The following is a 24,064-nucleotide window of genomic DNA, read 5'->3' on the forward strand; positions in this document are numbered from 1 at the left end:
TATGGTAATAGGTACATGCTTTTATATATGTCGTTTATACTTCTTCGCTATTTTAGAAGACGCTTTCAATGTTTTTCTTTCTTTTCATGCCCTTTTGCCTTACATTTATATGCATACTGTGGATCCACGTCCCAGTAGCTCCTTTATTAAATAAAGACAAAAAAAACCTTCTAGTTTTGTTTTAAATATAAGCCCATAAATAGGAATATAAAAATACGCACAAACTAATGTACGCGCAAGTGTACACCCTTTTTACGCTTTTTTAAGGTCCACTTATTTTCTTCTCAAATTATACTTCTTCTGCCATTTCTCGCTCGTATAGCACATGCTATATTGAAAAATTAACCTCCTTTTTGCAGTCATTAAATTTTTACCTTCACTATTTCGATTACCCTTTTTTTTGCATATACATTTGTAAAATTGCAAAGGTTCTTATACCCCTTAATCTATGGTGTAACCTCTAAAAGCATAATCCCAAACCAGTGGTATTACAAAAAAGGTATTATACATTGCAAATGACACAGTGTGCGATTTTATTTTGACAACTGAGTAGAATAGTTCTGTTCGATGTGTTCAAAATAGTGAAGCGTATAGTCGTAGAACAAGTTAATTACATAAATAATAAAATAGTAATTTTTTTTTTTTGTGGGGTCACTTGTTCCATTTATTCCGCTCACATTGTTTCTTAACTTCTTAATAAAACGCTAGCAAAACTTTGGCAAAATATACTCACAGTTATTTACACACGATTATGCCCATAAAAATTCGAACGGAGTTGTAACGAATTAATTACTTATCGTTTTTCCAAAATAGGCGGAACAGACATTTCTTCAGATAAAGCTATAAAAATTGTACAATAAATGTTATCACCATTTTTAAAGGTGCAACGTGAATGCACATAAATCGTGTCAAATTGGCTGTATAATAACAAAAAAAGGAAGGAATAACACCAAAAGTATACAAAAAAAAAAATATATATATATATATAACAAATATAGCGAAATACAAGATAACATAACAAAATAAAAGCATTTAACTCATTAGCGAAAATACGCCGATGCAGCCAAAACAAAAATGTCATTAGTTACGTGCTCTCGGGGGCGCCTTACTACACTTCATTTTCCTTCTTTGTTTGTTCAACTAACGAAAAATTCATGCTATCGACACAGCGAAAAGAAAATTATTATGTGGTTAAAAAGTATGTAAAAATATTCTTCTCAAAAAAAAAAAAATTTAACCGCGCAGTATTATAAAAAAAACAAAATAAAAGTATTTAATCCTCTGCAAACATCACCATAAAGCATTATTTGCGTAAACCATGATACAAAACAGTATATAACAAAATGGTGTAGAACGAAAATGAAATATTTTCTCCCTGTTTAATTATTCTAGTACACATTTGGGGAAACCGTTTTTTCTTCTTTTTAGTAAATATTATGTTCGCTTCTACACAGTTTGCCCTTTTTCCTTTTTAATCTAATTAACACCTTTACTTTTTTTTTTTTAGTATAAATTTAGCAGTGTGCATGAATTTGCAGCCAAAATGAATATAAAATTATTTATAAACAGATTTCGCTCTCTTCGCAACTAGGTTAATTTGCTTTATCATTACGATATATTTTTAAATCAATTAGGTGGAATTATAAAAGTAGAAAAAAAAAAAAAAAAAAAAAAATACTAATATGGCAAAACCTTTTTAACAAAATGCACATATTTGTAAATGTGAAGGGTCATAGTTGCAACGTTTGTGTTTTTTCATGCTAGAACAAAAACTCCTAAAAAAAAAGGAGCACTAACTGACCTGTTCATACCAACAGTGCCTATGCGCAAAAGTAATTGATAGGTATAAATTACTAACCAACTTTATGGAACTATTTTATTTCTATGCTCTACAATTTTAACTACCGAAACAGAATTGCACTGTTGTAAAGATTGAAATTGTTTTTTCTTTCTGCTCTTATTTTGATAGATTTACAATTTGTACGCTGTTTTTTGGGGGAGAGTATATAACAAGTAAAACCTTTTTTTTTTTTTTCTTTTTCCAAGTTCTTTTTCTCGTTCTCATAATTTGACTATTTTTCCCCCATTTCGTGATCCCCCCTATTTGCCCCTATCCTTATGCACCCTTTGTTGCACTAACTACCATTGCGCTCTCTTGCATTAAATTGGAAGTATCCAATATTCACTTCATCACATTATAGCAAGTTCGTTATGTAACAGTTATTAAAAAAAACAACGGGACATTCTCTTCTCTTTCTAAAAACCGTGTGATCTACTTCAAAATAAGAAACTATGGAAACACTTGGCAATTACCAAGAGCTCATGCCAGGAAACTACTCACTTCCTGCCGTAAGGGAAAACAGTGCGTACTCCTCACTAAGTAATTACAAATATCCTAAAAGGTCAAGTATACTATTGGGTGCTCTTCTTTTTGCGTTTTTATTTTTCATCAGTCATTTTTTTCAGGTAGGAAAAAAATAAACAGCAATGTGTGCATATATGTGTACACAGCCATTTCTTCAAAATTTTAAATAAACTTACATTCGAACAGTGTCCGCATGGAAAAGAAGAATGTATATGTCCCTTCAGTGTATTACACACTTCCTAACACGCTAACCCGCTTTAACCGTTCATAAATTTTACTCGCAGTTTCTCCCCACACTTGGAAATAAATTCAAAAGGTCCGCAAGGAACGCAATAGGGTATAGCACAGTAGAAAAGGAAGACGTGAAGAAAGATGCGAAGAAAGACGGAAAGGAATTACCCAGCAGAAGTGCATCCAAAACAGAGAGCAAAGAAAATAACGAGAAAAATAACAGCCAGAAAAATGAAGCCAGGAAAAACAGTGAACCAAAACAACCAAACGATAACAATGTTAAGAGGATAAACAAAAATGAGGAAAAAAGAAAACAAAGATATAACATTGGTTTAAAAGGAGACGAAGAAGAAGTGCAAACAACCCAATCAAATGGTGATGGACAAAAAAGCCAAACGAGTTTACTGGATAAAATAATAAATGCAAAAAAAATGGGAAAGGGAGGAATGAAAAAACTTATCAAGAAACCAACTGTGCTCCATACCGCAAATTACAATTATAAAGATTCAACGGAAGATTTACAAGAAGAAAAATCAGAGGAATGGGAAAATAACCAATGGAATATCTGGAAGAAGAAAAATGAAGAGGAATGGAAAATTTTTAACACATCCATTGAAAATGAAAAAGACACGTGGCTTCAAGGAATAGAAAAGGAATGGCAGGAATTGCTAGAAGCTATGCAAAATAAATGGATTCACTATAACAAAAAAATGGACGCGGAATACCAAATCAACATTCTGGAAAAATCTTCACAATGGGATGACACGCAATGGGTAGAATGGATTAAAACAGAAGGAAAACAATTTATGGAACAACAATGGAAAATGTGGCTTGCTCAAAAGGAGGCACATCTGAACAACTGGGTTGTAAATGAATGGATACAGTGGAAAAACTCGCAGATTATGGAATGGCTAACGACTGACTGGAGACTTCAAAAAGAGGCTTCATGGTCAAATTATGAAAATAATAAAATTACAAACATGCTACAAATAAAAAAGAGAAAACAATGGAACAAATGGAAAGAGCGCATCAACAGAGAAAGGGAAGAGTGGGACGCTTGGGTACGCTCCAAAGAAAATATATATATAAATACTAAATGGAATAAATGGTCTAAATGGAAAAAGGACAAACGATTTATATTCAGTAAATGGGTGGAAATGTTTACTAACAAGCTGATAAGTGAACGGCAATGGAAAGAATGGGTTAAATCATAACATAATTGCATGCATCGAAAAAATGATCCCACGAATGACTGATAAAATGTAAATAACTACATAATGTTATTATTCAGTTTGGCCCTTTTTTTTTCTATGGCCATTCCTGCGTATAAGTTACCCAGTTATGAAACCTAATGAAGAATAAGTGAAATGAATGATGTGCAGGTGTCAAAATGGCAGAGTTGTGCTTATCGTCATTTATTTTATTACTTTATTTTTTTTTTTTCTGGGGATTTGTTTAAAAACATTTGTTTCAGTGCTTATATCACAAATTTACATTAACAGGGGGGAAAAAAGCGACTTGGCAAGAACCTCACAAAAGGACATCAAATTAATGGAAAAACAGAAATAGTTTCAGCATAATGATGCTTAACAAGAACGGGTCTTATTAGGAGAAATTAACGAATGAATTCTCCTTAAAATAGTTTTTCCTATTACACCTAATTATTTTTAAATGAACCCAATGTATGTACCTTTTTTTTTTGGTTTATACTCCCTAATTTTTAATGTACAAATTGAACATCTTTCACATTTCATTTTATTAAACAATTATCTTTTTTTTTTTTTTTTTTTGTGTTAATTTATGTGCTACAAAAATGTATAAGCGATTCCGATTCTTTTTTAATCGCTCGGATTAGCTATTTGGATGTTAGCAAAATGTGCACACTTGGCAGTATACATATAGGTATATACTAAAATGTGCGGCTTGTTTATGCATATTATGTTGACTTTTTCGAATCATTTTGAAAATAAAAATTTGTGTTCTTTCAGGAATCTTAAAGGAGTATGATGAATAACGACTTAAATTTCTTTTTCTTTACGACTTAAATTTCTTTTTCTTTACGACGTAAATTTCTTTTTCTTTACGACGAAAATTCGAAGCGGCGTTCACTTAAATTTTATAATAACTTTTTTCCGCAAATTTAAGTGTTGCATATGGCATAACCTAGTAGAATCCACCTTTATCATTACAGTTCTACTGTGCACCTCTCGCCACTTCTATGAATATATATAACCCCTTAAAAAAGCTATAAAAATATATTAGTATTTTCTACAAAGGTTATTTTTCTCTTTAGCTATAATCCATATCTCTATCTCCATTTTGCAATCATAAAAATCGCAATTTTTTTATTTAATGTATGATAAAAAAAATAGGTTTATTTATTATATACGCTTGTTCCCTTATTTTGTTTACTGTCAAATTAGCGCACAAGGCAGTACATGTATATACGCATTTATAAAAAGACACAAATGAACATCACTTTTTATAATTTCTTTTCAAGGTAGATTTTTAATTACATAAATTTAGCCATTAACATTACGTATATTTTTTTCTTTACCCCTTTGCATTTATGGAAGAAAAAGGTAATCATTATGGGCACTTTTTCTTTCTCACCTGTAGTATAACATTACAATTTTTATAATTCGCGCATCCTGTTATTAATATTTATTGTACATACGTAAACAAGTGTACATAAAAATGCCTACGCGAAAATATTTTATTTTTTACATTTACTTGAGAACAAGACAAATGCTTTCATTTCAATTTTAATTACTTAATTGATAGAAGAATGGTAAAAAGAAATACTTATTTGTAGAATAGATCATTTGCAATTTTATTAAACATTGGTCAACTTTTTTTTTTTTCACTAAATTGTTGATACAACAAAGGATTCACTAAGTGAAAAATTAAAATAAAGCAAATTCGTAATTTTGGTATTATAAAAAAAATAAAATTTTCGCATTTTTGTTAATTTATCGCAATTATTTGCAATTATTCGTAATTTTTCCTAATTTTTCGTAATTTCATTTTAACATTAGATTTTAATTAAATCTATCCTTTTTTCAGTAAATCATAAAAAATAATAGAATAAAAAATTTTCTGCAATCTAAATGTTGTTTTTTTCGATAAAAAAAAAAAAAAAAGTGTCGACTTAATTTCTAAAATTAATTATATGCTTTTAAAAATTTACATTTGCAAGTATTTTTTTGTTGTAAAAATACCAAGTCTCCGAATTTTGTAACATACATTCCCCCCATTGTGAATACCTAGAGAAAGAATAAATATTAAAATTGAAACAAACAAAGGGAATAACATTTAAAACAACAATGCAATAAGCAGCGACACCATAAATTGTAACGACAAAGGTTACATACATAGAGAAAAATCGAAAGAAGTATTGTTCATCACATCTACATAAACATTTTTTCTTTAAGAACCAATTTAACCAATCAATTTTTAATTTAAATAAATTAAACTTTTTATTCATGTTAGAGTAAAATGGTATAAATATAACAGAACCTCAAAAAAAAAAATATGTATACTTTTTATATTTTATAAATAAATTCTACAAAAATAAAAAAAGTATCGTCACTTTTTAATATATTTTTTAGGGGTACGCTAAAAGTAGAAAAAAACATTTTTCAAAAGTAATAAAATGGTTCCTATATATGTACTCTCCACATAATTATTTTTATTTTAATTTATTTTATTTTATAATTTTATTATTTTATTATTTTATTTTTTTTTTTTCATATTAAAAAAAAAAAAATACATGTAGGAGTAGTAATACTTTTTATTTATATTTTGATCCATAAAAAATTATTATATAATAAAATTTACTATTTTCTTTTTTAATTTATTTTTTTTTTTAATTAAATTGATATAACATGAAATTAATATATTTTTTTACTATTAATTAGTAAGGGAAAACTTTTAGATTACAATTTAAATAAAATATTTATATGTATCAATTCTTGTTTTTACTTTCCCTTTTTACTTATTTGATTTATTGTATTAATATGAAAAAAGAATAATAAGGATTATTTTATATTTTGTTTTAGATAATTAGCAACAGAGAAAACCATTTACCATTTATATATTATATCATCAAAACCCCTCCTTTTTTTTTTTTTCTTCTTAAAATATATATTATTTTAAAATGGTAAATTCTAACAAAACAACCCTCGCATTAGCAGGAAAATCCAAATCTGCCAATAAGAACAACTCTCAGAGCTATTTAGCTGATGATTCAGATAGATTAAAAAACAAATCTAACGGAAAGAATGGCAGGAACTTCGGGGCTCCTCGCTTTATGAATGCCGTTTTACTAGTCATATTATATGTTGTACTAAAGGTAAGAGTTGAAACAAAACATACGTAACACGTAGCGCGTATATTTTTGTGTCCTAACTCCGCTGTTGTTGTTGCGTTCTTCCGTATTTTTAACTCAACTGTTCTCTACAGCCCAAGGAATATCACATATATACATCTATATATGCATATGTATTATATGCATATCGCTCTGCGCCTACCATGCCCTTGCTACATCTCCATTCCTTAAACTCCCCTTGCAGAATGAGTATACCTATGAAAACGAAGCCGAATTAATGACCAGTGGACCTAGGCAGTTGTCTGAAATGAAATTTTTTTCAAAGGGATCTAAGAGTAAGAAATCCTCAAGAAATGATAGATCTGAGTATCCAGACGAACAATTTAACAACGCGCGTGACGGAGGACATTCTCGTGGCAGAGATCCCAGAGGTCAAATGCCACCCAATGAGGAATGGGATGGAGAGAGAGGCCCATCTAACTCAAGAAACAGAGACATGAATGCAGGCATGCAGAGAGATGGTGAACACGATAGAAGAAGAGGTAGAAACAGAGGAGGAGATCCAGAAGAGGAAATGGAAAGAGGAGATAGAAGAAGAGGCAGAAACAGAGGAGGAGATGCCGATGAAGAAATGGAAATGGAAAGAGGAGATAGAAGAAGAGGTAGAAACAGAGGAGGAGATCCAGAAGAGGAAATGGAAAGAGGAGATAGAAGAAGAGGCAGAAACAGAGGAGGAGATGCTGATGAAGAAATGGAAATGGAAAGAGGAGACAGAAGAAGAGGTAGAAACAGAGGAGGAGATCCAGAAGAGGAAATGGAAATGGAAAGAGGAGACAGAAGAAGAGATAGAGGAAATATGGAAAGAGATGGCAGAAGGAGAGGTAGAAACAGAGGAGGAGATCCAGAAGAGGAAATGGAAATGGAAAGAGGAGACAGAAGAAGAGGTAGAAACAGAGGAGGAGATGCTGATGAGGAAATGGAAATGGAAAGAGGAGACAGAAGAAGAGGCAGAAACAGAGATGCAGATGAAGAAGAAGACAGAGATAGAAGAAGAGGAAAAGGCAGAGATACGGATATGGAAAGAGATGGAGATAGAAGAAGAGGAAAAGGCAGAGATACGGATATGGAAAGAGATGGAGATAGAGATATGGAAAAAGGTAGAAAAAAAGGCCCAAATGCTGATATGGAAAATGCTATGAATAAAGGCCCAAATGCAAACAAAAATACGCCACCAGGTGCTGAAGCAAAACCTGTAGATACAACTAACCTTGCTGATATTAAATTCAATGTCACCGAAGCAGAAATTGCTCAAATGATTGACAAATTAGAAGATTACGTAAAGTTCGATGACATGTTTTTACTATTTAACTATGTGAACAATAATGAAAAAATGAAATATATTAGAATGCAATTAGGAGTTGTTAGACTATGTGAATCTTTGGCCCAATCTTACAAAATCCCACACTACTATAAAACTAGACAATGGTCCAAATCTTACCAAGGAATGTCAGATCAATTGTTGCATAACGAAAGAAAGGCCTACAACAAATTATGCACATTCCTTCAAAATGGAAACAGCTCTCACATAGCTTTTGTTGAATTCTTAAATGAATTAATCGGAATCTGGACCAGCTTCACCAAAGAAATGGAAAAATACTGGAAAGAGTATTTAAGCAACAAACTGAAGGTGTACTGGGAAACTACTAACGTAGAAATGTAAGAGAAGAAAAGATTCCAAGGAATTTGATTTTTTCGGATCGCAAATATTATGATTTACTGCAACTTTACGTTAAGCGCATCATCCCCGTTCCTCAAATAGAAAAAGTAGCCACGTACAGTATAGAAATACACACATGGGGAAACCCAAGAATTACAGATAGAGACAACGACAAAGACAACCGCTCTGCCGCAGAAGGCCTTAAGAAAGATACATAAACTTACACATATTTTTTTTCCTTTTCCATGATTATGACAAATATGACCATTAAAACGCATGCCTATATTATATTATAGTTGTAAAAAAATTAGATAAGATATTTGTACTAGTATAACGAGCTTCTATTTGCATAGGGTGCATATATAATCAACAATTTGTGCAAAATAGATAATACGATTCCTGCAAATAATTAATTGATATGATAGTATATATCCATTGTAAAAATATTATATGAATATTGTTCCCAAATGTTATTCAAATAATATTTATTTTTCCTTTTTTTTTCCCATTTTTGCTTTAATTTGAACGAACAGTATATATATATATATATATAAAAAAAAATAATTCATAACCTTTTTTTATTTATTTTCATTATATCATATTTTTGTTTACATGCTTTGCATAGATATTTTAAATATTCATTATATATATATGTACATTTATGTGCATATTTGTATATATTTTGTATATTAAGCACATGTATATGCATCCATAGGCAGATTATTTATATATAAGCTATTTGACTCATATTCCTCCTTTTAATAAATTTCATGTGTGTTGTTTTAGTTTTTAGTTTTTATTCATACAACAAAAACTACATGTACTTGTTATGACTAATATAATATCGTATTTTATTTAATTATTATAAAAGGAAAATAACGATTTAAACAAAGTAAATATGCACTCATTTTTAAGCTTTTTATACCAAATGCAAAACAAAGTATAAGCAAGAAAAAAATCCCATTTGGGGATTTGGATATTTGGGAGTTTCTTATGTGTAAAGACATAAGGCCAACAAGTGGGCAATTATTCACTTCGCGCAGTTCGAAACGGTGGCGATGTTGCTGCGTATACGTGCGAACGTATACAAAAGTAAAAGTGCGCACGTCTATATCTACAAATGTACAGCGTAGGATGAGGAAAAAATAATATATTCGTACCGTCGCAGCACCTTTCGGCGCGCGTTCTTAAATTTATCCCCAAAGGGAGCCACATAAATACAATACATGCTTAAAGCAAAAATGGCAGAAGCTTACTGCATATAATCCATTCGGTAAAAAAAATTACGCGAGGAATACTAATTCCCTTGAAACGCGAAAAAATTTAAATAAAATCTTCAAAATCGTCAGAACATCTCTGGTAGCATAGCTCATTTGCACCTTTCCAAATTAGTTAGGTTTCATAGAAATAAGTTTGTTAAACAAATTGGTAGTTAAAACAAAATATAGCTTAAAAGGCGCTACTGGCATATTTCAAAAAAAAAAAATAGTAATTGAAAAAATAAAAAAACTAAATACTTGTAATGATTAAATAGTATGACAAAGCGATAAAAGTAGTAACTAAAAAATTCATAAATTAAATCACAAAACCGCTCAGCATTACAAAGTATTATAATCAAGGGTGAGAAAAAAAAAAAAAAAAATTAAATTTTACAAATGTGAAAAAGAAACACAGAAAAACTTTTGACACAAAAAATGAAATCATAGCATTTTTTTTACATTATAAAAATATATTGACTTGTGGACAAACTCAACATATTCTTCTTCAATTTATGAATTCATATGCGCATCACATATGTTACGAAACGGTGATGCTACACATAACGCTTCTAACAAATTCATAAAAATATTTTTACATGTCTTTTAACATGAGAATATTCTTCTTCCGTGAGATGATATTCTTTTTTTTAAGCTTGTAACGTCAAACCTTATCTATAAAATGGGTTCACAAATATGAAAAAAAAAAAAAAAAAAAAGTGCTGCTTCTTCTCCTTTTCAACATTTGCAAAATTGCAACATTGTGAAAATGTAAAATAATAAATATGCTTAAAAAAATTCTCGTTAAAAGTATTTCTCCCCAACCAGATCCGTTTCTTTAAAAGAAGGGGTTCTAAAAAAACCTCGTAGGATTTTCATCATTTTCTTCTTCTCGGCATTTCCTAAACAATTTATAAAACAATTTATCTTCATGCATGGCATCAATTTTTTCCATATAGGAATACAAAATGGATTTAATTTTCTCCTTTTCTCTGTTAGCCTCCTCATTGGTTGCATCACTTAAATTGTTTTTTAAGTTTTCATTCAGTATGCCATTATTAATTAAGGAACTATCCATTAAGTCTTCATTTATTATATTATCTTTTGATACATCTTCTTTTATTAAATCATCATTGAATGTTTGGAATGGAGTATCTTCATACAGTGATCTGTTGGTCCTTAAATCAGTTATGCCGCTACTACCGCCGCTGGGTTTTATCTTGTGGCCGCATTGTTCAAACGAGTCCTGGCAGAAGGAAGAGCAAAATTGGTTTTCATTAATAGGGCATTTACGTCCTTTTGACGGCGCGCTTATGTGGAATAGTCACCACACCGCATCGGCGCGCACACACACGGAGAAGGAAAAATATATATATATATATATATAATATATATGTACATATATATATTCCCTTGTACGCACGCACGCCCGCTTTCATTCGCTCATCGGTCTGCCCCTTTAGCCATCTACGCGCGATGTGCATACAGCCAAACGGAACACCACGGCTTCACAGCTTTACAGCTTTACAGCTTTGCAGCTTTACGGCTTTACAGCTCTACGGCTTTCCATTTTCCTACCTCATTAAAAAATTGATACGTCCACACCAATGCGGAAAGGATGAATATTTTATTTAACAGAAAAGTATTCTTTTTTTCTCTGTTGCTGTGCTTTTTTCCTGATGGCATCACACTTGAAGCCTCTCCTCCGTTGCTTTCTTCCTGATTATTCACATGCCATGTTAAAATATTTTCTCTGCTATTAGAACGTTTCTTTTTCATCCTAATAACTGTTTTTTAAGGGGGATGGTTTTTATTGCTTTAAAAAAATATATCTTCATAAAAGCAATGTTTAATTTTTACGAGTACTTAAAAATTGTACTACAATTGTATATATTTTTTTTCTTCCATTAAAGTTATTACAAAAAAATAAAATTCGTTTAACTTCGTATTTAAAAATTTAAAATGGTACACGTCAAATTTACGGTAAATCATAAAGGGAAAAAATTTAACGAAAAAAAAAAATTTAGTTTAACATTTTTTTTCTCCTTTTTCGCAAAGTTACTTTTTATACTATGTTATGTGATTTGCTTGCGCGCTGGCTAACAATATTTTCTACGCGCGGCAAAATAGTAGGTTATAAATTACGCGCCAAATGTACATATACAAACGTATACCATACCATATATGTGCAGAATAAAATTTTGGCATGTTGCGAGCTTCTTCCGCGGTGTTTTTTCTGTGAAAAAAAAGTTACTTTAAAACACTGAATGTTTGTAAGAACGGACTAAAATCAAATAAAACTGCATATATTTTTAATAACCTCTTAAAGGTAATTAAAATTTCGTGTTATTATCTCCACTCTTGATAATTATAAATTCTTTCTTGCCATGCTGAGCAAGTTTAACAAGAATTATTCACTAGCTAAATTTAGAATTTATCCACGAAATCATGGAAGAAAAACATGCGCGCAAAGGGTGCAGTACATATTATATACATATAATGTATATATGTATATATACATATGTATATATATACATGCTTATTTAACATGTTAACACGTTAGCCGTTTGTTTTAATTCACAGATAAATACCCGTTTGCCGTTCTATCTTCCGCAAATACATTTTCCCCGGGTGGTAAATCTTTCTAATTGTTCAAGTATTTATGGTGGTAGGGCAAGCATATACTCAGGCGAAGCACAGGGCATATACTACCCTTGAATGTAATGTGAAATTTGTGCTCTCCACATTTTTGGCAGTATAATATAGAAAAAAAACGATTTCCTAATTTTGCAGCACAGTTTTTTATAAGTTTACTTATTCGAATGTATATATTTACATGCGCGAGGCCGCTTATTGTGCACATTTGTGCCTCCCCAATTTTGTCGCTCTGAACCATTCTAGTTTCTTACACCAGCCAGTATAGAAACAACTTATGCCACCATATGCGCGTTATTGGTTAGGCGACTGTATTCGTAAAAGGCTCACTTGGTACATTACAGTGTTAGTTAGAGTAATTGCTCATGCGGCACGTTAGACGTTTACTCTATTTTGTTGGCACCATGTTCATGTGGGCACTCCTTTCACTGAAGCCCTTTCCATTATAAATGTCTTTATCACCAGAGCATTATCCCATGTGTGGAAAAACCAATACCTAAGTTTCTAACATGCAGTGGCTTAGGCAAATGCTATCCACAGTTCTCATCTGCTGCAATAACCGTCACATACGTAAAGGAATCTTCTTATGTATCGGAACGAATTTTAAAGACCCCACTGAACATTGCAGCTTCGTATATAACCACGCATACATCCTCCTACATGTGGGCAAATACGTCATTTTGTAGGACCTGCAAAATTACTTTCTTCGAATTTATGTATGTCCCCATATCGGCACATTTAGTACGAAATGGTAACAGTCATTTTCTACGGTGACGTAAGGTAGTCCAATTCTTCAGATCAGCCTTTCTCTCTTTCGCCTTGCTCGCTTAAGCTTTTTCTCATTCTCGCACCGTGGCTATGCTTTCCTCACGATAAAGGCACATTAAAATTACAGCTCCTGTCCACCAATTAGTTTCCATACATCGAATGGTCACATTAAATTTAACCAGCTTATCCTTTTTTATTCCATACATTCGCATTTGCGTAAATTATTTTCCTACTCCATTTTTAAAACAAAAAAGAACAACCCTTTAGGAATAGGTTGTACCCTTTTAGCACATTTTACGTCATGCATAAAACGGTTTTACCCTTTTCGGGGAAGCACAAATGGGAGTTTTACTCACCTGTTTGACGGCATCCCTTTTGTCATTTAGGCTTAAGGGGATTTGTTTCCCTTGAGTTTTCCTCTACAGAGGTGTAACTCGAAATGGGTTCTTAATTGCTGGCAAGATGTGCCAATTAATTGAAACCTCCTTTTTTTAATATAGTCATTTGGAAAGTTTTCTAATAGGCTGCAAACAATTGACAGAAAAAAAAAAAAGAATTTAAATTTTCTTAAATGTTCCTTTTTTATCGTGCTACTAATTGCGGACACGAATCGCCTGTGTCCACGTTATGGGGCTAAATTTAAAAATCTGTGGGGACAATTCCGCACAAAAATAATACTACTCTTGGTAATAATCCCCTAGACAAACAATTTTGGTAAAATCATTTTGCCTTTACCAAGAAGAAAAATTGGCCAAGTGTTTCTCTACAGGTCCTCATAATTTTTGAATATCCTTAACAAAATATATGTCGGCATCAATAGAGCCACAAAAAACAACACCGTAGCAGCGTAATACGACTGCGCGGCAAAAAATATAATTGAAAATAAAAAAGGCAAAACGATGGGAAATAACATTTTTGATATTTTTACAAACCTTGCCCATAAAGACTTTTTCTTAGTACTAACTTTCCACCATTTGTCCTTTTTAAATAAATATCCCATTGGTTTCAGTACATTTTGCACGAAATATGAATCTACTTCTTTTAACAGTTCCCAAAATTTTTCAATGCTTATCAATTTTTGGAAGAATTTTTTTATTTTATTTAATATACTTACCTTTTGTTGGGACTCTTCGGGTTTTATATATTCCCAGTATTTTTCCACGTCACTGTTTTTCGGTAACAGAAATTTATGCTCCCTTTTAATCACTGATATGCTGTGAGGTACATCCTCTGCTTCTTCCAGCTCCGCGTTTCCTTCGCAGGATTTGATTTCGTGATGACTCTACATAAAAGGGGGGCAAGGCAGTTTGCTCTTTAAAAATGTGCAAAAAATTCGGATGTAATGTTAAACTATAAAAAGGCAAGAACAGGACTGCAACAAATATGCTCCCAAATAAACAAAAGTGTAATCATAACAGAAAAAAAAAAAGAAGGTACAAACTGCTCATTTTTATCTTACATCATTTTTAAGGCAATTGTTGGGCGCCCATGTTAAAAGGGCAAAAAAAAAAAAATTAGTTTGCAAAATGGGGAACCTTTTTTTTTTCTGCCTTTAAATGTCCGTACGTATGTCTATGTCTAAAATGGGACAAGTGTTTCCAAAACAATTCTTCACGCTGTGCCTTAGTCGGAAAGCATACAACTGTACAGTGCATCATATAATCCCCGTCATACTCTTTTGGCGTCTAAATTTTACCAACAATTAAATGTTCTCAGAGTAAATATGCATACGAAAAAAGAATGACGTAACATACGAACGAGGAAAAACTTCTTTAAAAATAATCTACGCAGCTCTTTTTCCATGAACGGACTTACTAAAATATAGTGCACTAACAAAATGCCAAACAGTCTGCTTAAAAAGAAAAGGGTAACATTACAAATTTTGTAGGCCAGTTCGAGAGCCATTACACAAACAGCACACATGTAAAACAGATAAAGACATTAATCGCGTTTAAGCGATTGTCATTTTTTTGTAAACGTAGATAGTTTTGCACTTAAATATGCAAATAGGGAAAACAACAAATTTCGGGATCCCATAAAAATGACAATCTGCCAATCGTTCAGCTAATCAGCCTTTCCTTCGTAACTGAAGCGGTGCATAAATGACGCACCACTATAGCAGCAAAATAAAGCACAAACAAATGTGTGCAAAAATAAGCGAACAACAGAATTAATTCGAAAACGCATTTGCTTATATCGTTGTTGCCTCTGAGAAAACCCCTTTAACAACCTTGCAATGGACGTTTTGTCCTTTCGATGGACACCTATGCCGTAGTATTAACCACTTTGCACACAACCATTTGAAGTTCTAAGAATGCGAACATATTCCAAGTTGAACGCGCATAAAACGCCTAAGGTGGAATTCTTTTCCTTTTTCCTGAAGCACACAATGATTCGAACATTAGGCCAAAGTTCGCATTTCTCCATTTCCGAAAATCGATAATAATGTCATTTTGCACCATTTATAAAATAAAAAAAAAAATGTTTCATGCAATGTGAATAGGCAATAAGGACACATGTTCTCCACAAAAGGAACGCAAATCTTATTGCTCTTCTTGAAAAAAATGATGTACAAAAAATTCCACTCCTTTTTAGAGTTACCTTCCCACGCAAAAATTAAGAAGCAGTATCAATATTTTTTCTTAAAATTTATTTGCTGCCTCTTAACGCCGGTTGCACATTTTGCGGAAAAAATTCAAAATTTACAGCGCACCGTTGTTTGTGCGGCGCTCATGCATAGCCATAGAAAAATATAAAATAGGAAAACAAGAGGGGAAAAAAATGATGAAATGGCAATGTAAAATGTGCCAATGTAGCGATGTGGCGGTGTAACGTACATCCCATCCTCGGAACAATTCGAACGCGCCCTATCGGACAAGCTATTTATTCAGGAGCTCTCGCCGGCTACCTCGTGTGCAAATGACCCGTTCACCGTTGTTCACACGTAAAGATTTATAAAAATTATTCTCCTCCTCAATTTTTTATGCTCTCCTATTGCTGAACAGGGAATGGTACAACCGTTTAAATACAAAGCGAAAAAAATTAGCACTTTTTGGATTTTTAAATTTTATCCTATTCCAAATGTAACGGTTGCATTTTGGCGTGCAACGAGATAACATCATAATGTTTCAAATTGGGTGCCATCGCTGATGTGAAATCTTTCTTATTTTCGCTTAACAATTTTAATTATTTATTTTTTAATCGCTTTTTCACGCACTGCCATCGGTTGAAATGAGAAAAAAAAAAAAAAAAAAAAGTTTGCGCATACGTATTATATATAAACATAGATACATACATGTACACACTCCGTTTGACTAAATTGATGAAAAAAGTTGGCGCACACGATTGTACACCTGCGGAGAAGTTATTTTAGAAAAAGAAATATATGCAACACAAGGCTTTTTTAAAATTTAATTTGCATGCACAGCGCCTTCACATGCGCCATATATAAATATATATATATATGTGCGGAAGTGCGCATACATATTGCGCATGCACATGTGTATATATATATATATTCTGCGAAAAACGAACACAAGCGGGTATCAAACAAACTAGAAAATTCAAAATAAAATTTCCTATCACGCATAACACATATTCCAAACATGCACCGTGGTTTCATAATGGAAATCACGTTCCAAAAAAAAATAAAACAAAATTAAATTTTTGGGGGAAATTAAAGAAAAACAATAAAACAGTGAGGCGATAAAGCGGTGACACAATAAAACAATAAAAACAAAGACACGATGTCTTTTTCCTTTTCTCTTTTACAAAAAAATTGTCTCTATAATAAAAAACATTACATAATAGCGGTCAGATGGGATGACTAGCATTTGCTCCGCTTTGGAGGACTCTTAATGAGCCACCTCTGCGCGCATTATTCTACTACAAACCCTTCAGCAAAAATCATAATTCATGTTTAAAATTGCTCAGCCGGCAATAATTCTCTTATCTAATTCGTCGCACAACTGTAGAAATGATTATAAACGCACGTAAAAGAAGCCTTATTTGCTATTTATCAGTTCTACGTTCGGCAAGGCTCCTTTAGCTTCTGGCTCAAATCTCCTTCAACTCATCATATTTTTAAGAATGCGTTTTTCTTCCATTACAAGAGTTTCCACATATGACACATATCCTGTAGTCACCACAGTCGGAACGTGTCGCGCTTTAGTCGTACCCCTTTTTATTAATAATAATTTCTAAATTTGTTATCCATAGTGTTTTTCCAGACAGCTTCTGTTCTGGATCTAAAACCGGCCCACGCTTCCCTTTTAGAATTCAGAAAGTAAACAAAATCCACACTATTCTTCAATCCCTCATTAACCAACTTTTTAAAATCTCTATAATCACTAACAGTCTTTTTCATTAGTTCATCCGATGAAAAATCTACAATTCTTTTCCATTCCATTAATAAGGTATCTTCTGGAATCTTATATTCAAAGGCTAATAATTCACACCACTCCCATAGATGTCTTTGCATAACTTGAAATTTGTTATTCTCAATTTCGTGGAAGCTATTCCATAGATAAAGCATTTCAGCTTCATTTAAATTGCCCCTTAATCCTTTAAGCCTTCTATTTAATTCTTCTTCAGTTAACATTTCTCTCGGTTCAGAATCTGTGTCTGAATCCTCCGAAAACGATTCCTCAGCGTCGAAACGTAGAAAATCATCATCGTCATGTTTCCTTTGCTGTCCAAAACCAGAAAAGCCCTTTCCACTCCTTAACATCTCAACGTCCTCATAATCATCTTCATCTTGGTCCTGTTCTTCATCAGAATCTTCAGACTGCTCCTCTGATTCTCTAGACATACCTCCATCTGATCCTCTAGATTGGCCTCCTTCTGATTCTACTTCCGAATCGTCTTCGGATTGTTCTGTTGATTCATCTACAGGTAATGAAACATAATAAGTTTTATTATCACCTTCATTGGAATTATAGGACCCACCTAAAATCGTTTCTAGTTCTTCATATCTGCAGCCACCACTTTCTTCTTTTTCTTCCACAATAGGCGTATTTAAAAACGTTTCCTTGCCCACTTGCGTTCTTTCCCTATTCCTAGTTTTGTCTCCTGGTCCATTATTCCCATTATTTTGTGCTAAATTTCTTCCCCCCATAGTTCTAAAATTAAATGCGCATCCTATGTCTCCATTATCCTTGCATAAGTGGAAAATCTGCCGAAAGGAACACCGAAAGGGGGGTAATTAAAAGTTATTTTAACGTACGAAGGGAGCATCCAATCGAGAATTTAAAACACCATATGTGGGAGGCGAAGCAGCACAGGTGTGCAGCAGCAGCAGAAGAAGAAGAAGAAGAAGAAGAAGAAGAACAGCAGCAACAACAACAGCAGCAAAGGCGCACGAGGGGATAATAATGTGCTTATTCAGCTCAACGCACAATAAGAGGATGCGTAGTGTGCCCCTTCATTACCTGCAATATGGCAAATATCACGACGAGTGACGACGCGGCGCATAGCTTAGGTGACAGAAAATGTGTGAGCACATTTCTTCTTCGACATTTTTCTGTTTGTGTGCGTGCCTCAGATCTGCGAGAATTCCTGACGTTGGCTTTGCTTCCATCTAGCTGTTTTCTTGACAAAAAAAATATTGCATGGTTAAAATATTCCATATTTCTCTTGTCATATCTTAAAGGCACAACGTAACAAAATTTCGACAGAGCGCTTTAACCCCTTAATTTTTCCATATAAATGAGTAAGCACATAAATACGTGTATATAAAAGGTAAGCAAATATACGAATCAGCTGTGCATATACATGTAAGTGTATATTTGCCTAAATTGCACAATTTGCCTAATTTGCATATATTTGTACGTACTTTTGCCGAACAGCACAAGTTCTTCGCAATAGCATGAACATGAACGCTCTCACGAAACAAGGCAGAGAAATCAAATCAACAATTGTTAGATGTTTCAAACCGAAAAAAAACGGCGAGTTCATCTAAGCGCCTCCTCAAATTAAAACGTTAGATGGGCATGTACAGGTGTGTGTATAGTCAATTAAATGTACTTTCATATGTTTATATTATAAAAAACAATTTATTATAACTAAAAATTATGCGACTAGTTTTTATAAAGCCTAAACACGACTAATAAATATGATGCTCAGCAACGGCTTTTTTTTTTTTTTTTTTTTTTTAAATTTATGATTTTTCTTTCGACCAAAGTAATGAAAAAAAAAAATTTCTAACACAGTAGTGCAACTTGCTGTAATTTGTTAAGTTAACGAGTTTAGCGCAAAAAAGGGTTTGCAAAATGGTTGTATAAAATTCATTTTTTCATTTAATTAATTTTTTTTTATAAATAATTTATATAATGTAATCATATACCCCCAGTGTGCGTGACCTTTTCTAGAACATTTTAAATGGGCCGCCGCTGCTGAAAAGCGCAGTTCGGGCTTGCCTCCGCGTTCATGCGCATGTGTATATAATATATTATATATATTATACTTACTACATACATGTATACTGCATTTTACTGCATATATATTTACTACGTATTGGCGCAAGATATAATTGCCGCTTTCTCATTCTGAATAATCTCCGCGCGGGTCACTTTCTAACCAAGCTTTAATCATAAATATATAAAAAATTGTGTGCCGGTAAGCAGAAAAGCATTACTGTAGAGGCGTTCCCAACAATTAAACGTCCCGCCAAAGCCTTTATACATAAATGAGTAAGAGAACCGACGAGTAAACCGTAATTCTCATTTAATTTATATATAAACTTCTTCACATGTATGATACATATGTTACATATTCATTTGAATATTTCCCTGCTGATATCCTCAATTTGTGTGCATCGTGGATTTATACTAAATTAACCCTCCAGCACATTGGCTATTTTGATAATTTTTTTTTTATTTTTCCTCCTTTTCCGTTTTGCGAGATTTACTTGTTTTTCCATTTTGTTTATATCCCACGAAAATTTGAGAGGTCTCTAGTTATAACTGAATTTTTGTCATCAATTTATTCTTATGTGTAATTAAGTCTTTACGCAAAATAAATTGGTACAAAGAAATGCAAGGCAGTTTTATTTTTATAGAACTTTTTAACCTCCTTTTCTCACAAAAGTAGTGTACATTTTAAAATAAAGATTTGAAATGCCCTGTCTCGCTAGGCAAACGAGTCTACTGAGAAAAGGAATCTTCCCTAAAGGGGAAGCAAAAGATATCCATTAACATTTTTACAAAAAAAAAAAAAAAAAAAAAACACATTTATTTTGTTATAAATATAGAATAAAATTTTACTGATCAGTTAGTACAATAATGGAAATAAAAAAAAGAAAATTCCCAACGTTAGAGATTATCCATAAAAAGCCATTTTCAAATTTGTTCCTATAATATGTTATTCCTGTTAATCTTCACACAGATTCGCCTGTTACACTAGCAGATCAGTGCGCAATATTATTAAAGGTGTAAATTTTATGTTCATTTATCCCCACGTATAAGTACATATGTTGGGGCGCATTCGCATAGTTCCAACCATTAGAACAAATTTGTATTGCAATAAAATTACAAGCTTCCTTTTTTCGGCCAACTCCCCGTCGTGCAATATCTTACTATTTTACTACATGCGCTAAAAAATGGATATACATATATATCTATATTTACATGCGAGAAGTGGTAAATGCTTAGGAAAAGAAATTCCCCCTGAGTGCGAACGCGCGTAGATACCCGCCGTTAGTTAGATCGCCTTCCCCGAAAAAACGGCTCTTTTATACACATATGTACACATATATGTACACATGTATATTCCTGCTTATACCTGCACATACACCTCTGCATGAGCATAACAAGTGAAGCAACTGAAAATGCTACTTCCCACCAGGTGAGGTGAAACACTGTGCGAAAAAATCGACATCATTCCAAAAAAATAAAGTAAAAGCTACCCAAATTTGTAAAAGTTATTAAAAGAATTCGCGCGTTACTTAAAATATATCCCTTCTTATGAGAAAAACATATCGCACACGTTCTTTTTAAATACTCGGTAAAAAAAAAATGACTTCACCGAAAAGCTACCCAAAAAAGAACAATTTAAATTTCGCAATTCTTAGTGAATTTAAATATTTATAATTTCTCCTAATTTGTAGTAAATTTTTGATCAACTCAATAGTTAAAGTTAACTTGTATAATAATAGCAACAGAACAAATGTAGTAGCGAATTGCAATTTTTTGCCGCAATTCGGCCCCCCAAGAAAATCGCGTAAAGAAAAAAAATATGTTAACAAGTTGCAGTACGGTCCAAATAAATGCATGATAATTCTTTTATTTTAAAAAGTAGTAATTAAAAAAAAAGAGAAAACAAAATGAAACCGCTATAAAGTATACGTATATATACAACTAAATGTGCACCATGTAACGTTCACCATCATAATAGAACAATTTTGTTCTATAAAAAAAAAAAAAAAAGAATCATTCCATGTCAACTCGAAAATAAGGGTATATTTAACAACCCGTTAATGTAACCACCCCAAAAGTAAATCCCTTTACATATTAAGAAAACATTTTTGTTTTATGTTCATAGAGGGACATCCTACTTTTCTGTATGTATAACATTTTCGCCAGCATTCATCCGCAAAAGTACACGCATATAAATATATATGTACATGCGCGCATTTATACGTGTACCCCCCATACACCCCTAATAAATAAACTAATAATCGAACCAAAGCATCCTTCTTTAAAGGGGCACTTCACATCGTAAGAACATCACAGATGCACAAATTTGATCATAATATTAGCAACATATCTTTGCACAAATCCGCTTCGATAATCCAAATGTGCTGACTTGCTAAGAATATACACATCAAGTGCTAATTGCTTTTTATCCCAATTGTGTAGGCCATATTCTGTAAAGAGTTAACTCTCCTACAAACCATGACGTTCAAATCGGGTGCAGCGTTCCTTTCTATTTTAACCCTCAGGTAAGGCGAAAAAAACGGTTTATCAGTTAATAACTAAATGAATGTATTATTTTTTTCACTCTATAGAAAAAAAAAAAAAAAAAAAAAAAACACACATGTGCATGCAAATGTGTAAAAGATACGTTTTCTAAAAGGCTACAAATAATGCTCCTCTAATTCTTCTGCATAGCTTCCTTATACGATCCATTTCCTGCGACACGGAAGAAAGCTTTTTCAAGAGACTTCTCAAAGTCAGGTGTAAAGATGACAACCACGAGGTTGCGCATAAACCAATTTATGTCAAAGGGCGGCAAGAAGAGAAGAAAGCCAAGCAGGATGATGATTATACACTAAATAACAGTGAGTTTTACAGCGAATTGAGAAGCGATTTAAGGACCAATTTAAAAAACCTTTTCAAATATGAAAGCACAAAAAAGGAGCACAAAAATTCTGCAACGCAACGGAAGGAAGAAGAAACATGGAAGGATAAAGGTATGCTCAGGAGTGAGATAAGAAGGCGCCCAAAGTACGATTTAAAAAGCCTGCTAAGTAAGGACGATAAAAGGACAGAAATGAGGCAAATCACATACCCACAAAAACTCGGCCATAAAGAACTGGAAATGGAGAACCTAATAGAACCGGGAAAAAACGATTATAAAATTGTGGAAGCGGGGCGCATACGCCAACCACTAGAAAACGGCTACGAAACTGTCGAAATGGGGCAGATAGCAGAACCGGAAGAAAATCACTACGAACCTGTCGAAATAGGGCAGATAGCTGAGCCGGACGAAAACGACTACGAAATTATTGAAATAGGACAAATAGCGGAACCGGAAGAAGAAAAGGTAGCAGAAAAGGTAGCAGAAAAGAAGGCAGAAAAGGTAGCAGAAAGGAGAGCAGAAAAAGAGGAAGAAAAGGCCGAAACCCGCTCTCAGCTACTAAATCCCTTCAACTTCGAGAACATAATCGCAAAGGAATGGAAACAGCTAGACGATATAGACAATAGGGCCTGGGCAGATATAGCAAACAGCTGCCAAATTGCATTAACGTACGGATTACATTCCGACCCTAACAGATACAGCAAAATGGACAAATGGAAAAACCAGCATAAAACATTTTGTCATATGCGCTATATCAAAAATAGAACAGATAAACGACGCCTGGACGATTTCATGAGCCGTCTTAGAACACTAAAGGGGGGTAAGAGATATGAAGAATTGTGGAAAGCAGAAAGTGAAAAGTGGGAAGTTATAAAATATCTTAAAAAAAGTAGTGACGAAAATTGGAATAAAAATCTAAAACAATCATGGGCACGCTGGTTCCGCACAGAAATACCTGAAGCGAATTTTGATGCGTTTATATAAAAGCTTAGCTATATACGCAACATAAGCTAATAAATTGGTTGATTCGTAGGGAGAATGGAGCTGACGAATGCAAAGGTGAGAGATACATTTTACGAGTGCATGCAAATATGTTCCTTGGAAGCGTTGGAATTATTGCGGTTGACCCCTCACCATAAAAAAAAAAGCAAATTAAATTGGTGTGCAAAAATTGGGAAGTGAATAGAACCCATTTTTATTCTCTCTCTTTGGACGTCTATTTGAGTGCTACATGAAAAAAGTAGCAAATGGAAAATATACAAGAAAACCTTAATGCAGTGCGCGGTAAATACATTTTTCTAACCATGTTTAATTAAAAATGTTAAAAAAATGTCGTTTCAGCTAGTACAAGGCAAGTTGTTTCTCCCCCCTGTTGTTACACATATGCATTACGATCAGTACATTCGCTTTACGGATTAAATTCGTTGTTAATCATTGTGGGGAGC

At 33.0% G+C, this 24,064-nt stretch overlaps 5 protein-coding genes across 5 annotated transcripts, besides 37 other annotated features; 3 read left to right on the forward strand and 2 right to left on the reverse strand.

The window, feature by feature from the left end:
* The first annotated feature begins 174 nt into the window (after window positions 1-174).
* Window positions 175-207: a microsatellite.
* A 145-nt stretch (window positions 208-352) lies between these two features.
* Window positions 353-388: a microsatellite.
* A 30-nt stretch (window positions 389-418) lies between these two features.
* Window positions 419-465: a microsatellite.
* A 1,616-nt stretch (window positions 466-2,081) lies between these two features.
* PVX_088825 (tryptophan-rich antigen (Pv-fam-a)) lies at window positions 2,082-3,810 on the forward strand (the record flags this gene model as incomplete). The annotated part of the gene is made up of 2 exons (XM_001614808.1): window positions 2,082-2,466; window positions 2,650-3,810. Exons 1-2 carry the CDS (start codon window positions 2,293-2,295, stop codon window positions 3,808-3,810), a joined length of 1,335 nt encoding a protein of 444 aa, XP_001614858.1. The 5' UTR covers window positions 2,082-2,292.
* Window positions 2,910-2,984: a microsatellite.
* Window positions 3,061-3,089: a microsatellite.
* Window positions 3,094-3,141: a microsatellite.
* Window positions 3,447-3,516: a microsatellite.
* Window positions 3,612-3,665: a microsatellite.
* Window positions 3,811-4,484: 674 nt separating the features above from the next.
* Window positions 4,485-4,510: a microsatellite.
* A 1,077-nt stretch (window positions 4,511-5,587) lies between these two features.
* Window positions 5,588-5,613: a microsatellite.
* Window positions 5,614-6,130: 517 nt separating this feature from the next.
* Window positions 6,131-6,196: a microsatellite.
* Window positions 6,197-6,347: 151 nt separating this feature from the next.
* On the forward strand, window positions 6,348-9,156 carry PVX_088830 (Phist protein (Pf-fam-b)). Its single transcript, XM_001614809.1, has 2 exons — window positions 6,348-6,950; window positions 7,171-9,156. Exons 1-2 carry the CDS (start codon window positions 6,756-6,758, stop codon window positions 8,644-8,646), a joined length of 1,671 nt encoding a protein of 556 aa, XP_001614859.1. The 5' UTR covers window positions 6,348-6,755; the 3' UTR covers window positions 8,647-9,156.
* Window positions 7,081-7,138: a microsatellite.
* Window positions 7,385-7,440: a microsatellite.
* Window positions 7,401-7,429: a microsatellite.
* Window positions 7,783-7,805: a microsatellite.
* Window positions 7,819-7,839: a microsatellite.
* Window positions 8,014-8,069: a microsatellite.
* Window positions 8,507-8,529: a microsatellite.
* Window positions 8,864-8,890: a microsatellite.
* Window positions 9,125-9,149: a microsatellite.
* A 367-nt stretch (window positions 9,157-9,523) lies between the features above and the next one.
* Window positions 9,524-9,563: a microsatellite.
* An 829-nt stretch (window positions 9,564-10,392) lies between these two features.
* Window positions 10,393-10,442: a microsatellite.
* Window positions 10,443-10,459: 17 nt separating this feature from the next.
* Window positions 10,460-10,479: a microsatellite.
* Window positions 10,480-10,752: 273 nt separating this feature from the next.
* On the reverse strand, window positions 10,753-11,678 carry PVX_088835 (hypothetical protein, conserved; the record flags this gene model as incomplete). The annotated part of the gene is made up of 2 exons (XM_001614810.1): window positions 10,753-11,145; window positions 11,478-11,678. The coding sequence occupies 2 exons, from the start codon at window positions 11,676-11,678 to the stop codon at window positions 10,753-10,755; spliced, it is 594 nt and encodes a 197-aa protein (XP_001614860.1).
* Window positions 11,019-11,040: a microsatellite.
* A 472-nt stretch (window positions 11,679-12,150) lies between the features above and the next one.
* Window positions 12,151-12,176: a microsatellite.
* A 1,131-nt stretch (window positions 12,177-13,307) lies between these two features.
* Window positions 13,308-13,558: a microsatellite.
* A 137-nt stretch (window positions 13,559-13,695) lies between these two features.
* Window positions 13,696-13,745: a microsatellite.
* Window positions 13,746-13,883: 138 nt separating this feature from the next.
* Window positions 13,884-13,910: a microsatellite.
* A 2,187-nt stretch (window positions 13,911-16,097) lies between these two features.
* Window positions 16,098-16,135: a microsatellite.
* Window positions 16,136-17,508: 1,373 nt separating this feature from the next.
* On the reverse strand, window positions 17,509-19,449 carry PVX_088840 (Phist protein (Pf-fam-b); the record flags this gene model as incomplete). Its single annotated transcript, XM_001614811.1, has 2 exons — window positions 18,752-19,449; window positions 17,509-18,495 (listed from the first exon to the last, which is right to left on the reverse strand). Exons 1-2 carry the CDS (start codon window positions 18,947-18,949, stop codon window positions 17,509-17,511), a joined length of 1,185 nt encoding a protein of 394 aa, XP_001614861.1. The 5' UTR covers window positions 18,950-19,449.
* Window positions 18,230-18,278: a microsatellite.
* A 26-nt stretch (window positions 19,450-19,475) lies between the features above and the next one.
* Window positions 19,476-19,515: a microsatellite.
* A 64-nt stretch (window positions 19,516-19,579) lies between these two features.
* Window positions 19,580-19,633: a microsatellite.
* Window positions 19,634-20,724: 1,091 nt separating this feature from the next.
* Window positions 20,725-20,753: a microsatellite.
* Window positions 20,754-21,881: 1,128 nt separating this feature from the next.
* Window positions 21,882-21,905: a microsatellite.
* A 193-nt stretch (window positions 21,906-22,098) lies between these two features.
* Window positions 22,099-22,156: a microsatellite.
* Window positions 22,157-22,572: 416 nt separating this feature from the next.
* Window positions 22,573-22,657: a microsatellite.
* A 202-nt stretch (window positions 22,658-22,859) lies between these two features.
* PVX_088845 (hypothetical protein) lies at window positions 22,860-23,603 on the forward strand (the record flags this gene model as incomplete). Its single annotated transcript, XM_001614812.1, has 1 exon — window positions 22,860-23,603. The coding sequence occupies one exon, from the start codon at window positions 22,860-22,862 to the stop codon at window positions 23,601-23,603; it is 744 nt and encodes a 247-aa protein (XP_001614862.1).
* Window positions 23,604-23,773: 170 nt separating this feature from the next.
* Window positions 23,774-23,849: a microsatellite.
* The last annotated feature ends 215 nt before the right edge of the window (window positions 23,850-24,064 follow it).

The sequence above is a fragment of the Plasmodium vivax genome, chromosome 5 (genome assembly GCF_000002415.2).
Source record: "Plasmodium vivax chromosome 5, whole genome shotgun sequence".
Lineage (NCBI taxonomy): Eukaryota > Apicomplexa > Aconoidasida > Haemosporida > Plasmodiidae > Plasmodium > Plasmodium vivax.